The sequence below is a fragment of the Antedon mediterranea genome, chromosome 10 (genome assembly GCF_964355755.1).
Source record: "Antedon mediterranea chromosome 10, ecAntMedi1.1, whole genome shotgun sequence".
Classification (NCBI taxonomy): Eukaryota; Metazoa; Echinodermata; class Crinoidea; order Comatulida; family Antedonidae; genus Antedon; species Antedon mediterranea.
This window is the reverse complement of record NC_092679.1, coordinates 17,933,992-17,948,068: the sequence shown is the minus strand read 5'-3', so window position 1 is coordinate 17,948,068 and position 14,077 is coordinate 17,933,992. Positions and strand designations below refer to the sequence as shown.

Genomic DNA, 14,077 nt, shown 5'->3' with positions numbered 1-14,077 from the left:
TCCTGATTTTTGTTAACGATATACCAAACAGCTCTAAATTACTAAATTTTATCTTATTTGCTGACGACACAAATATTTTTTTCTCTCATCCTAAATTAAATACCTTGTTTAAAATTGTCAATGATGAGTTACTTAAAGTTTCAAATTGGCTCAAACACAATAAATTAACTCTTAATACATTCAAAACGAACTATATAATATTTTCTAAACGTAAAATTTCAAATTCTTTAAATGAACAAATATACATTGATAATAAAATGATCAAACGAGTTAATGAAACCCAATTTTTAGGAGTAACCATAGATGCCTCTCTGACTTGGAAACTACATATAAATAAAATCAGTAATCTAGTTTCTAGAAATGTTGGAATATTGAACAAATTAAAACATATCTTCCCTCAAAAAACCTTATTAACCCTTTACAATACTTTAGTTTTGCCTTACCTTTCTTATGCCAATTTATGTTGGGCAATTACTCTAGATAAATTTAATACGTTATGCCCCTGGACAAGTCTAGAGAAAACTCAAATTGACCGCCTTTTTAAACTACAAAAACGTGCACTTCGGATTTGCGCGGGAGAATCATTTAGAGCCCATACAAAATTACTTTTTAAAAGATTTAACGTTTTAAACATTTATGATTTAAATAAATTACAAGTTGCCTCATTTATGTACCGTTTATCTAACAATTTACTGCCTTCACATTTTAATGCTTTATTTACAAGAATTGACGAACGCCATTCCTATAAAACCCGATCCTCTGTTAACAATTATATCCTTGATAATTTAAATGTTAAGGCTCGACGATTTTCTATGTATTATTTTGGTCCCAAACTTTGGACTTCACTCTCAAATGAACTTAAACAGAAATCTTCCTTTTCTAGTTTTAAATCTAATTTCAAACACAAAATGGTGTCAGAATATGCTACATAAATTTTCGCCGATCTTTTATCCTTATTTATTTGGTGGTGATACATGGCATTAAATCCTTCACCCTGGTATTCAATAATCTCCGCTACATTGTATCGTTATACTTGTTATTATACCATATTTAATTATATTTCATATTGTACTCTAATTGTTATCATTATCCCTTTTATCATATATTATATAATTGCCTGGCTTATCTTAACTTCTATAATTTAAATTTTTTTTTTTATTATTTCTTTATTTTATGTACTTTCACTATTATATATTTATATTTTAGTCTACTCTGTAGCAATGTTAGTATACTTAGGCATACGGGAGTCACGACTTAAAGTTCAGTGAACTTACTGTGACTTCCATCCACCCACATTTAATATATGTTATGTTATGTAAATGTAAATGATATATATATATATATTATATAAGTGAGTGGAAAAAATAAATAAACGAAACGAAATGTATAAAGTATATATATATTGTAAAAATAGACTATTTATCATACTGACCAATAATATGACGGTAATATTTTGTGTTTATTATTTTATTAATAATACCAATTTTGATTATCATAAGATGAAAAAATTTGTTTGTATTAAAACGACTACAGAAAAAAAAGTAATTTATTTAACTTTGACCAGAAAAAAAATATTTTTAAAAATTTGGACTGTAAAATGTAATTTGTAAAATCTTTTCTTTTTCAATAGATTCATTTTATTAAATTATATTTTTAATTAGTTATTATGTGGATAAGTCTTCCAAATGTTTTTGTTGTTCCGTTATACATTTAATATCTCCACCTATGTGTTAAGCAAAGCTTGTGTTACCTATTTGGACTCAATGACTTAAAAAAACCAAGTAATACTAGTTGCTCAAATTGTACTGCAACTTGTCAGTCGCTAAATTCCAACTGAATGTAAATGAATTACAATAAAAGTAAACAATGAAAATATTTTATTAGTTAATTTTATTTTGAGAGACATCTAATGTAAAGTTTTTCAATGGCACGGTCAATGGTTGATGCTAATGTAGAGTCAACTATGCACCTTAATTCTCCGTGTCGATAAACAACAGAATTAAGGTGAAAATATCTAGAGATTTGGGGTAAGTCTATTCACCAGGCTACTGATAACGATTTAGACTATTTCAACACTTTGTTATGTATGGAATAACATTTATTATATAACACCTAAATAAATTCCTGTCATTTGATTGGACGATTGTGGGTCACATGGCATGCAATAGTATGCACTATTAAACGATTGTTTAATATTACTTTGCCTCGTTGATATTTAACCTTTCATCATTCACCTCATGCCATTATTTGAACCATTACACTCATAAACATTCATTATTTGTATACTGTAGCATGCTGTATCACCATATTTTGAGTGACTAGATGGATTATGGAAGCTTAAAAGTAAAGTTAACCATCTTGGCTTACACATACTGGCTGCACTAAATAAACTAGTAGATTGAGACGATTGATTTACACAATTTTAAACACAAATTAAATGCTTTGACCTTTTTTTAATGTAAAGTTTAATCTAATTATTCAGAATTCCACGACTTCTTGAAAAACGATGCAATAGATGATTTATCATTTGGCTTTTTCTTTTTAGCACTCGCGCTTAATTGGTCAGTACGTTTACTTTTATTGCCTGCGCTCCTCGGTGTCGTCGATGCTTGATCACATATTGGTGGCGTAGTCATCTTATCTTGGATTTCTTTGTGTAAATCCATCGCAAAATGGTAATCAAGGTGTTCTGGGTAATCCCACGCTGAAACTATTGCACAACATTTCTTGCATTTGATTTCATCAGAATTGTCAGAGGAGATTTCATCAGTATTAAGTTCTGTTGAATGTTTATCAGTAAAACCTGCAGATTTTCTTTTAGTGTTCTGTGAAAAGAATGCTGTCAAAGATTTGGATGTCGGTGGTGGTGAGTGAAATGATGATTTAGATGATATTGATTTTGTTGGCAAATAAGGCAATGATTTAAGAATTACTGATTTAGATGACGAGGGTGAATTAGATGATAATGATATCTTAGAACATGATAATCCATTGTTTACAGAATCAATGTTTTCTGTATTTAACTGGTTATCTATCAATTTTGCATCAATTTCTTTGGCTTCCTTATGCAAACTTTCACCACTTATAGATACTTTGTTTATATTGCTTGATGAGTTGTCCTGCAGTTTTGTAGACATCACATCAATGTTTTCTTCACAATCTTTATCAGACAATCTGGATTTAGGTGTGAAAAATTGTTGAATACCTTTTGTTAGTTTCTTGTTTAGTTGCTGCTTGTTGATTTCTGAGTCTTCTTTTGGTTCAAGAATTAAACTTTCATCAGCATTTGCACAAAAGCCAGAATCTCCATATTTGGTCATAGGCAATTTTGCATCTTCATCAGAAGTATTCTTCACCGATGAAAAAAAAGTTTCAATACTTTTTGAACACTTTTTCTGAGAACTGAAATGCGGTGAGGTTGCGTGTAAGTTTGTTGTTTTTGACGGACTACTTAGAAAATTCTTCATACTCATGTTCCCACTGCACACATTCTCTGTAAATTTTGAAGTGGCAATACCAAGACAGAGGACGTGTGGAACCCTGAAAATAGAAATATCCAAGAGTAACAACTTCAGCTCTGTCTACACTATCAAACTAGTTTGAAACAAAACATGTGATGTTCCCATATATGGTAGTGATATGACATCATCGTGTTCATATATTTATATATTTTTTGTTTGATTGTGTAGACAGAGCTTAAAACTTATATAGTAGATAATGTTAAATAAATAAATAAATATTTTTACATATACGTTTAACACAATATTTTGTTAATGTATTCCATTATGAGCATCACCAGCAGGAATTTTGATTTGGTATGGCATGCCATGTGTGCCAAAATATTATATTTTTTAAATTATTATGCAAATGGACAATTTTTACTTTTATAAGAAAGTACTGTATGTAGCCACATCTGCTATTTATTTATTAATTAATGTTTTATCTGGACCACAGGTGGTCTAAAATTTAAGTTTAATATATCAAACCATTATTTAATTGAAAATGTAAGATAATTTCTAAATATTAAAACCTTCAGCTGTTTTGGCCTTCACATAAAATCTCTAGCAAAGTTGTACTATGTAGTATCTTTAACCACTTTCTGGAATTCATGAATATTTTCAAATGAGTGTTTAATGTTATTACCATGCGGCTTGGTTGTTGCCAGCTGTGTTCAGACTTTGAATCAATGAGTATGCTGTGCGTGTCATATCTTCTGCCTCAGTCTTACTCAAAGCACATGATCTAGTCACATTACTTGCTGGTTTCGTATCCAGTTTTAAACTAATTGTCATCTGTTTTGGAACTCTATTGTTCTAAGAAAAAGGAGAATATAAAAAAAAGTTTAACGTCATTATTAAGGAATGGGGTATCCATTTTGGATTATTGGAGTTTTAAACTATATTAAAATGTAATAAAATAAAACTTATTTATTAACATATTTACCATGGGTGGCCTATCCAGTTTCTGTGTAGAAAACTGATTAGGGCCCTACACAAATGATAACAGTAACAAAATATTGTATACATTAAAAATTAAAATTGTATATGGAAAAAAGATAAATATTATCTGGAAATAACATAATACAAACGGTTTAGAGTGAACGTTAACACAAAGTTGAATGAATTTTACATAGGCAATTTATTAACCGAAACAATGCTTAAAGATATATTGTCCCCTTAAAAAATAGTCAAATTGGCTTTGTTTTTGGTTGAATTTATTTTGTGTTTTTCTACGGAAGTGATTAAATTTATTAAAACTACAAAATGACTTATTCAAATCCTGATTTTATTAGTTTTCATTGTTCATGTTTTTGGGGGACAATACATCTTTAAATCTATTGTTTGATAAGTTACCATTTCTTGGTCTTTCTCAATCCGTTCAGATACCTCTTGAGCCAGTTCTTTCATCCAGTGTACAACCTTTAATTCATACAAGAGTAAAAATCATACATTTTAATGAATTACAGACTGAGTTTTCTCATGAGTGCTGCCTACATTAAAACTGTAATACATTTACAACTACAACTAGCTTCAATGTACTAGTATTCAACAAGGTCACGGTTAAACATTTTGTACCTTATCTTTGGTGTCCAGAGCTGTGTTGCCTGTAAAATTCTTACTGCATCCTATAGATTTTGGAAGTGTTCTCTGTTTTACAGTCTCATACTCTAATCCTCTGCAAATTTCATAAAGCCACAAACTGGAAATAAAATGTATGTGAACGATGCGAAACATCAATGTCAAAGGCTTACGAAATTCCGGGAATTCGTATGTTTCTCTGGAGAACTGATAGAAAAATGTTAGTGATGAATTAAGAAGACATGAATAGTCTTATGATCAAATGATTAAAAGGGAAAAAGTCATGTGATTTCCTCTCATTAACATATAGTCATGTGATGCTATAACTTCATCACATGACAATTATGTGAATAATCTAATTATTTTAAAGACAAAGTAAAAGTGAAAAGACAGACACACTAAACAATATTCTCATACTGAGGCTCAAACTCATATTGAAGTTCAGCTCCACCTGATGCTCAAACTCATTGAAGCTCAGCTCCAACTGAGTTTAAGCTCCAAGTGAGGCTCAAAATCGTACTGAGGCTCACCTCCAACTGATGCTCAAACTCATATTGAAGATCAGCTCCAACTATAAGGTTAAACTCAAACTAAGGCTCAAACTCAAACTGAGGATCAAATTCATACTGAAGCTCAGCTAAAACTGATGCTCAAACTCATACTTGAGCTATGCTCCAACAGAAGCTCAAACTTAGGATTCTTCTATTTTTCTCATCTCTATTGTTTCCCATTATTTACATATAAAAACTTACCCAGTTTTGTCCCCATATTTGCTTTGAAGGAACACCTTTGTATACTGGCACAGATCACCCATAAAATTTATGTTCAAGTCAGCTACTAACATATGTCCAAGTTTTCCTCCTAGATTCCGACTGAATATTAGAAATAACAATGTGATAAAATCTCATTTTTCCTTCTAGTACAATCCTATTATTAACAGATTTTTAAAAATTGTATTTATTTATTCTATAACTTATCAATTTTATTTAATTGTTTTATTTTATATAAATTTATTTCAAATATTATTACTGGTATTAGTCTTTTTCTTTTCATACTTGACATGTCTATCCATTTTTTTATGGAAGGGTATTTAAATCAATTTTATTTAACCATGGGGACTCATGATCAACTCTTCCGTGGGGCTGTGCAAGGTACCTCAATTTCTGTCTACACTATCAAACTTTATTTGAAAAAAAAATGTGATGTGCCCAAATATGGACATGAAGATCACTACCAAATTTAGGCATATCACTACCATATTTGGGCATATCACATCTTTAGAATCATACTCACATTTTCCTGATAGGTAGTGTTTTAAATAGGTTTTCCACTGATGTGTGAGGAGTAATGGTCTGTTTGTTTGGTTTATTAATTCCACACGACAGCTTTGCTAACATCTATAGTTTTTTCAAAAACAATTTGTCAAAACTGTCAAATTTCTACTTAAAAAAAGTAATCCCAAAAAAATTAAATTTTTCTTTTTCTATATTGAAAGGATAAAAAAGTGTAAAAAAATAATAAAGGAACATTTTAAAAAATAGCCTCCCAGACGGGGAATTGAACCCCGGTCTTCCGCGTGACAGGCGGAGATACTTACCACTATACTATCTAGGAATTGGCTGGAGTCACCAAGAATTTAAGACCTCACAATAATTCTGAAGAGCAGTATTACCTTTCATTTTTAGTTTTTCAAATTTTGAATTCAGTAAATTATTGAAGATGAAAATGATAAGTGACTAAACAAAAATATGGATTATTTTTGTAAATTGAGGGCGCCAGACACAATGTTAAAGAATGAAATCATCACAGGTCATTGTATCACACAAGGCTTTAGAAGATACACACCTTATTATATGCAATACCACCCGAACACCTAAAACTTGTTTCTTCAAAGATAGCTGCACGGATTTCTTCTACAATATAGCCTCCCATTGCTAGCCTCTTATCCTGTACACTGTCAGCATTTTCCAACCATTGAATCACTCCAGCTTCTCTATTGCTTAGCCCTATAGAAAAAAAAAAGAAATTATGTCAGTAACATATATCTATTACAGTATTATCATTATACTATTGTATTTTTTTTTGGATCTTTCTTTGTTTAAACTTTTTTGACCTAAATTCCACAGGAAATTTTCAGTGGCTGTGAGTGACAGTGGCTGTGTGTGTACTAGTACACCAGGGTGACTCCTACTCGTCTTGAAAGATGTACTAGGTTCTTTAAAGTGCACATAAGCTAGATGTGTACACTGGACCTACGGTTAATAGTCCTTATCCTAGAAGACTCTTTCTACCACCAGAACCATGGAGTGAGTGAGCCTTAAACCTTTGCCGATGTTATACTGTATTATTAATTACTTATAGCAGGGAGATGCTTATAGTACCATGAGTTTTTTCTGCATCTCCTTGTTTCGAACTTCCATCCTCACTCAATGAACTAGTTTCTTCATTTCCATCCCAGCCAACAACATGCGTGTTGGGTAGCATATCAAACGTGATACGCTCCCCTTGCAATCTTTCCAGTCGTTTTTGAACAACATCAGTGAGGTCGATGTAAGCCTCATCGATACTTGCACGCTCTACACAGTCACTAAACTTGCACAGAACTTTAATAATCTCAGCTCCAGCATCTCTGTACCTGAATTAATTGAAATGAAAAACAATAGAAGAATAATAAATGTTCATGATTCTTTTTAAATTTTTTATTTCATATGCATCCAATAATAATTGTAACATGCCAGTTGCAGGATGGATAAACTATTTTATAATTTATAATGCTTATAAATTATAAGTCTCATGGATGGAGTTGACACTAAGTGAGGATTGAAACCTGGTGATTCGAATAAAAGCATGTTAACCTTGCCTACCAAGCGTACAGTAATATTATTTAAGCATGCAAAATACTTGAGTATAAAAATCATTGAATCCTCACTTGTCTAAATTTGCTTTTCCTCTATTTTGTGGTACAGGCACGAGCTGAATTTCTGGACATTTCTTTTTCGCTTCATCACCCCTCATCTGTCTGGTAACACCAGCTGCTCTAGCTTCATAACTCACTGCAATAATCCTGTAATTATTAGATCAATAGTAATTAATTATTAATATTATAAGGCCAAACATTTTTTAATATGTAATAAGCTACATATTATTATAAAAGAATAAATAAATTAGTATGTCAACAGAATACAAATAACTAACAAAAAAAGGAACATTTATATATTTCAATATAAGAAAGATAATAAAAAAGTTGAATAAAATGAATCAATATAAGATAAAAAAAAATTTGGAACATTTAAAAAAATAGCCTCCCAGACGGGGAATTGAACCCCGGTCTTCCGCGTGACAGGCGGAGATACTTACCACTATACTATCTAGGAATTGGCTGGCATTCACAAGACTTTGTGATCACACAATGATTCTAACAGCGGTATTTAGCTTTCATTACTAAATTTTGGGTGTTTTTAAAGAACAATGTTATATTGTATTATTGATATTAATTCTACAAGACTTTGTATTTAAATTCGTGTTATTTTCGACGAGGTACCATGCCGATCGGATTTAATCAAAATAAAGAAAAGCGCGAATTTAATTTTCAATCATGCAGATGATCTGTATCTGATGATGGTATTTTGTTATGATTTCTTACCCGCCTCCTTTCCATGCATTATACTGTACAACCGCACATGGTTTTCCTTTCAAAGAATTATTTAGACGCTGTTCAACTTGAACATAAAAGCAATCCATATCAATTAAAGCTATAATCCTATCCATTATAATGTTTATTATGTTTACCAACCAACTCTTCGAGAGTAGAAATAATTTGATTAAACAGCGCCCCCTATATTTTGTAATATTATTCTCCGAAAGTTCATTGAACTTCAAAATACGTCACATGGATGTCAGAATAGAAGGAGGAGCAGACGACTTTTGGAAGAGAAGAAAACTTTTAAAAGCAAAATTTTACTTTCTCAAGATTTGCATAATGGTACGGTTTATCATGACATATTGCTTGTTTTAATGTTGTTCTAATTTTAGCTTGTATAAACTGCATATTGGCTCAAATTCTATATAAACATACAAACAAACATAAAGAAAACTTTGAATCATCATCATCCACATGTTGTTGACAGGAGGCTAGGCTACACCACCTCCCGTCATGTTCTGATGCCAAACACCGGACGGAGAGAATGGGGTTGATGCAAATTCATAGGCCTAGCATAGAGAGCCAAAATAAGTGTTTGTTCAATGCCAGACCATCCCGAACCTATTTATGTTAATATATTTAATAACATATTAATGTATTGTATAGTATTCAAACACAATTTTTATTATGCCACTCCATTCATGTTTATAATTAAAAATGTTAATCATGTAATTTAAATTAATTTTCAGTTACTGATTGTAATAATTTTTTATAGTAATATGTCCACACACCATTTAACCATCTTTTTCTTTGCAAAAACAGGTCCCTAGATGATTAATTAAGGCTAGGCCTAGTAGTAGTAGCAAAACAACTGAGCGAGAAGATTTATTTTGTTGTTTGTTTCTAAATTCTATGACTATAAAAGGACATTGTAAAATGCAATATTCGTTTCTTTAAAATGAATTGACTAAAAAGAAACAATTGAGACAATAATACTAATAGTGCCACGCATGCCACTGCAGAAGCATCAATGAATATAAATAATGAACCCTCTGTATTTGCTTAAAACTCGACAGAAGTTTGCTTCATTTGCATACAGATGCGCGTGGCCAACAATAAAGTAGAAGTATGACTCTATACAAATCCTTTTAGATTTACTCTTTGCTTCCTAACACTTAATTAACACTAATTAACCTAACGTCATGGTCCACTGCTTTCCTTTAATGAATCTATTTTGTTGAAGGGAGTCACAAACAATAATTATGTTTGCCGAAATCTGGTATTTTTTATCAAAACGTTATCAAGTATTTGTTTTGGGCATACAGGCATACAAATGTATGATTGGTTAGTAATAATCGGTTCACGGAAGAAAAAACATTGATTTTGCCTTGATTTATAACACAATTGCTATAATTCAATGGTTTTCTTAATTTTTTTGGATAATTTGTCATCTCAGGTGATTTCAGGAATTTGGAAGTGAGCCAAAATAAACTGCTGTTAGCAATATGATCATACAGTGATTAGTGTGTTTGATTATGACTCAAGGACAATAGCAAAGAGTACTCTGTGCCTCCCTTCTCAATTCACTCCCTCCCCTATTCAAATTGTATTCCATCCATCACACTTTGAAATAGGATGGATGGTGATTTAAAAAAAGGAGAATTATTAAACGAAACTTTCCCAATACAGTATGTGTTATTTTTCAGAAAGTCTACTATTCCAAAAGTATTTAAAAAAAAAAAGAATTTGGTACCTTATGACTGCAAGAAATGTTTAGTTTTGTGAGATTTTTTTCAGAGAATCCATTGAAAGTGTGCTCTGTACTAATTTTAAACATTGTTACACTGCTACACTTACTGTAGGCTTCTTCTTAAGTGCATCTGGCAGTGTAACATGGTGGTTGTTTCCCTCTGCACACCTTCCAGTGACGTAACAGATGCTTGAGGTACCTGGTTTAAGGAACCTAAGTGGATAAGTACAACGCTGGATGCCTTAGACGTTTTTAGCACTTTTTGACATATTTTAATGCCTGTTTTTACCTCTAGACCCTACTCAGGGGCCTTCTGGATTTAGCCAGTGACTGCTCATAGCCTTTACACCAATGACCCCCTCCTCCTCTCTTTAATCTGTGACCATGGAGCTATAATTACCTCTGAACTGTGACTATGCTATAAAAATTCTAAGTACAGAAATGTTCTGTTGTACATCACAAGATGATTTAAGAAATTTAACATAGCTTTAGACATTTAATGCAAAAGCTTAGACCTGTCAGATTCAATCGTAAATACAGTTTAAGTTATAGAAATTAACTGTCATTTTTGTGATTTATTATCACAAACCGTTCCATTTAGCTTCATACTACTATGTAATGATTTAATTATTACTGTTTCAAGAGTCCATGTTGAATTGTTGGTTTTGAACTATAGTTAGTTCTTATTTTAAAGTGTGATTGAAAAATAATGAAAAGTCATTCGTTGCCATGGGATGAATAATGAAGAGGTGGTGGCGGCTACTCATTTTGGGAAAACCTGTTGTTTTAAATACGGCTATTGTATCATAAATAAACACATAGGAAAAAAACTGCCCTGTTTTAATTGGTTATTTCTTGTATAATATGTGAAGCTAAATCTAGAAAAGAACAAACTTTTGTGAATTCCTTCTGTTTATTTTCTTTCAAATATCTAAAGTTCCACCAGTAGAACCTTTGGGACCCAAAAATCACATTTCCCCTCGTTTGGTTAACCAGGGAGATGTAAAATTATTTTACATCTCCCTGGTTTAACAGGAAAGTGTCCCCTTAATAGGTGTGTCCCCTTAATAGGTGTGTCCCCTTAATAGGTGTGTCCCCTTAATAGGTGTGTCCCCTTAATAGGTGTGTCCCCTTAATAGGTGTGTCCCCTTAATAGGTGTGTCCCCTTAATAGGTGTGTCCTCTTAATAGGTGTGTCCCCTTAATAGGTGTGTCCCCTTAATAGGTGTGTCCCCTTAATAGGTGTGTCCTCTTAATAGGTGTGTCCCCTTAATAGGTGTGTCCCCTTAATAGGTGTGTCCCATTAATAGGTGTGTCCCCTTAATAGGTGTGTCCCCTTAATAGGTGTGTCCTAATGGAGGGGTTCTACTGTATTTCTATGTGTTTCATCTTTTCGTTTGATCTTCATCAAAAGGCTTGCATGAAAAACTAGAATCGTCTAATTTCTTTGTTGTTATTTAAGTACTAAATCAACAATCTTGTCCTACAAAGTTAATATAAATGCCTTTAAGTGTACTTAAGTAGCTGATTGATATAATTGTATAGTAACTCACACATGGTTGAACATATTCTTGCCATCGAGAATATATCTTATGTACACACATTCGGAGGGACAATAATTATCGTTTTGTAAAGACTGCAATTAGGTCAGGCACCTTTGAGAACCGGAGAATAGTCTTACCAGTGATATTTTTTTCTATGAAAGAATTGACTTGTGTTTGCTGTTGTTTACCATGCTGCCTTGGCTAGCTTTAGACCGCCTAAGCCCTAGGCTCTGACGAAGGATGCACATTCATAGTTTCAAACACAAGGAGATGTTGTCAGATTTTGGCCTTAAATCATACAAATCAAAGCTTAATCCTTCTGTTCATGTTTCTCGTTGAGCTCGTCGAATCATAACCAGGACACATGTCTAGAGTAGATGGAACTTTAAGTGCATTCTTTAAAAGTGATTTTATACTGAAGGAATTAATCGTAGTAAAGCTGAAAATTATTTATAAAATATAATACAGTATATTTTTATATTTCAAAGTAAGTTTAGCATTGATATTTTTATATAGATTTTGTATAATTGTTGTATGTTATTTCCTACCTATGTGGCATACATTGTTTAATATAATCTACTGTTAACATGTTCTTAATGTAATATTACCTTATTCTGGGTCCAGCAAAATTTTAGAGGTTAAATAATAAAGGTGGCCACAGAAAAAATGAGGGAACAACCATACAGCATGTTCCTAAATCTTGTTTACAGCATGATTTTGTGTGATGGTGGTATTTCCTGTATGAGGCAAGATTGCAATACCAACAGCACCACAACAAATCCCCCTCCCCCAGCTCATTGCCCTTAATGCAGACATAATGCAGCAATTAAACATTATTACAGTAGGTTAAGTTCAGAACTTACATTTTACTATTGCATTATAATTGGTTTGTTACCATATTCCTCCTAAATTAATGGTTAATCTACAGTATAATTCTATACAATCTTTTAGCATGCATATTAATAGCTATTTACTGCAAGATCATGAGTGTGTACATAGCGTCGTCTGCTTCATACCTAAAAGGCAAAATCTCATTATCGTTAAAAAAAAAACAGTTTTCAATACAAGTATAATGGCTCTCCAGACGACTATGTTAATAAGTCGACAAGCATGCGAACCGTTGATGCATACTACACCAGCAAATTTTTCTTCTTCCAATATTGATTGTGAAGTTAGAATATTTTCTACCTCTTTTGATGAGCTGTTTCTTGTATTGTGTAATCAATGGAATATTACAACCCAAGGCTATGTTACTCTATGTCATCCGCATTCACCAATATTATATGACACTTTAACGTCGATGAGAGAATCAATAATTGCGTTTTATCAAGCTTGCTATCGTAGATTACATATTCGTACGGTTCTACCTACAAAGGGAGTCGCATCCTCTGATCGTATGCTTCGTTGCAATGAACATATTGTTAATGTAATTATTCTTTTCTGTTGAGATTTTTAAAACAAACGGTGAGTATCTGTTATTAATTTTTATGAACAAGTCATTGATTATTATTTAGTTTATTAGTCACTTGTTTTAGAATTGTGGTTATTGGTTTAATTGTCTACTACCAGGTGTTGTAAAATGACTGAGGATTAGGAATTATGCAATTAGGCAATTAGCGTTAAGATAGGTATTAAATAAACCTTATTGGATAAACTCAAATTCAGTTTATTTTCATAAAATATTCAATTAGTGTTTGGTGCAAATTTATTTTAATTTGTAGACCTTGATTGAATATTAAATTAATTTTGTAGTAATTCACTCAGTTAAGGTACTTAAGAATTAAAATTAGTAATAAAAGTTTTGTTGTAGGCCTACTAATTTGTACAGTTCAATATCAATATTATTTCAATTAATATTTCATTGAATTATTTTGAAATAATACAATAAATTACATTTATTAATGTTATTAGCTTTAATTAAGCACAATTTTGTTTAAAATGTTATGTGAATTAATAATTAATTTTGTAGTTTACATAAATATTAGCTAATTATTGTAATAGTTTGGTGAATTATCTAATTACTTGAAAGCAGAATACAAAGCACATTTCATGAATCAGATGACCTG

At 31.7% G+C, this 14,077-nt stretch overlaps 2 protein-coding genes and 2 non-coding genes across 6 annotated transcripts in view; 1 reads left to right on the top strand and 3 right to left on the bottom strand.

Annotated features, from left to right (window-relative positions):
- Nucleotides 1-1,567: 1,567 nt before the first annotated feature.
- On the bottom strand, nt 1,568-8,873 carry LOC140060670 (DNA polymerase eta-like). The gene is made up of 10 exons (XM_072106978.1): nt 8,722-8,873; nt 8,008-8,142; nt 7,460-7,713; nt 6,924-7,060; nt 6,372-6,475; nt 5,831-5,950; nt 5,076-5,199; nt 4,854-4,919; nt 4,144-4,313; nt 1,568-3,540 (listed from the first exon to the last, which is right to left on the bottom strand). Exons 1-10 carry the CDS (start codon nt 8,844-8,846, stop codon nt 2,475-2,477), a joined length of 2,301 nt encoding a protein of 766 aa, XP_071963079.1. The 5' UTR covers nt 8,847-8,873; the 3' UTR covers nt 1,568-2,474.
- Nucleotides 6,621-6,692, bottom strand: Trnad-guc (transfer RNA aspartic acid (anticodon GUC)). Its single transcript has one exon. It is a non-coding gene; the product is annotated as a tRNA-Asp (tRNA).
- Trnad-guc (transfer RNA aspartic acid (anticodon GUC)) lies at nt 8,381-8,452 on the bottom strand. Its single transcript has one exon. It is a non-coding gene; the product is annotated as a tRNA-Asp (tRNA).
- Nucleotides 8,874-9,018: 145 nt separating the features above from the next.
- Nucleotides 9,019-14,077, top strand: part of LOC140060667 (apoptosis-stimulating of p53 protein 1-like) — a 53,591-nt gene continuing 48,532 nt past the window's right edge. Inside the window, exon 1 of one of the 3 annotated variants that reach the window (XM_072106970.1) lies at nt 9,019-9,060. The gene's annotated coding sequence lies outside the window, so the exon portion shown is untranslated. Of the gene's footprint in view, nt 9,061-12,489; nt 12,499-13,408; nt 13,476-14,077 lie in introns of those variants that run through there. The other 2 variants (XM_072106969.1, XM_072106971.1) reach the window with 2 other exon arrangements.

What these genes read in the sequence shown, in the direction of transcription:
- LOC140060670 (XM_072106978.1), bottom strand. Translation starts at nt 8,846, where the DNA reads ATGGATAGGATTATAGCTTTAATTGATATGGATTGCTTTTATGTTCAA. An exon ending in AAATATGGGGACAAAACTGG is followed by an intron (nt 5,200 to 5,830) that starts GTAAGTTTTTAT and finishes TTTTATTTCCAG; the next exon opens with TTTGTGGCTTTATGAAATTT. An exon ending in CTCTGGACACCAAAGATAAG is followed by an intron (nt 4,920 to 5,075) that starts GTACAAAATGTT and finishes TATGAATTAAAG; the next exon opens with GTTGTACACTGGATGAAAGA.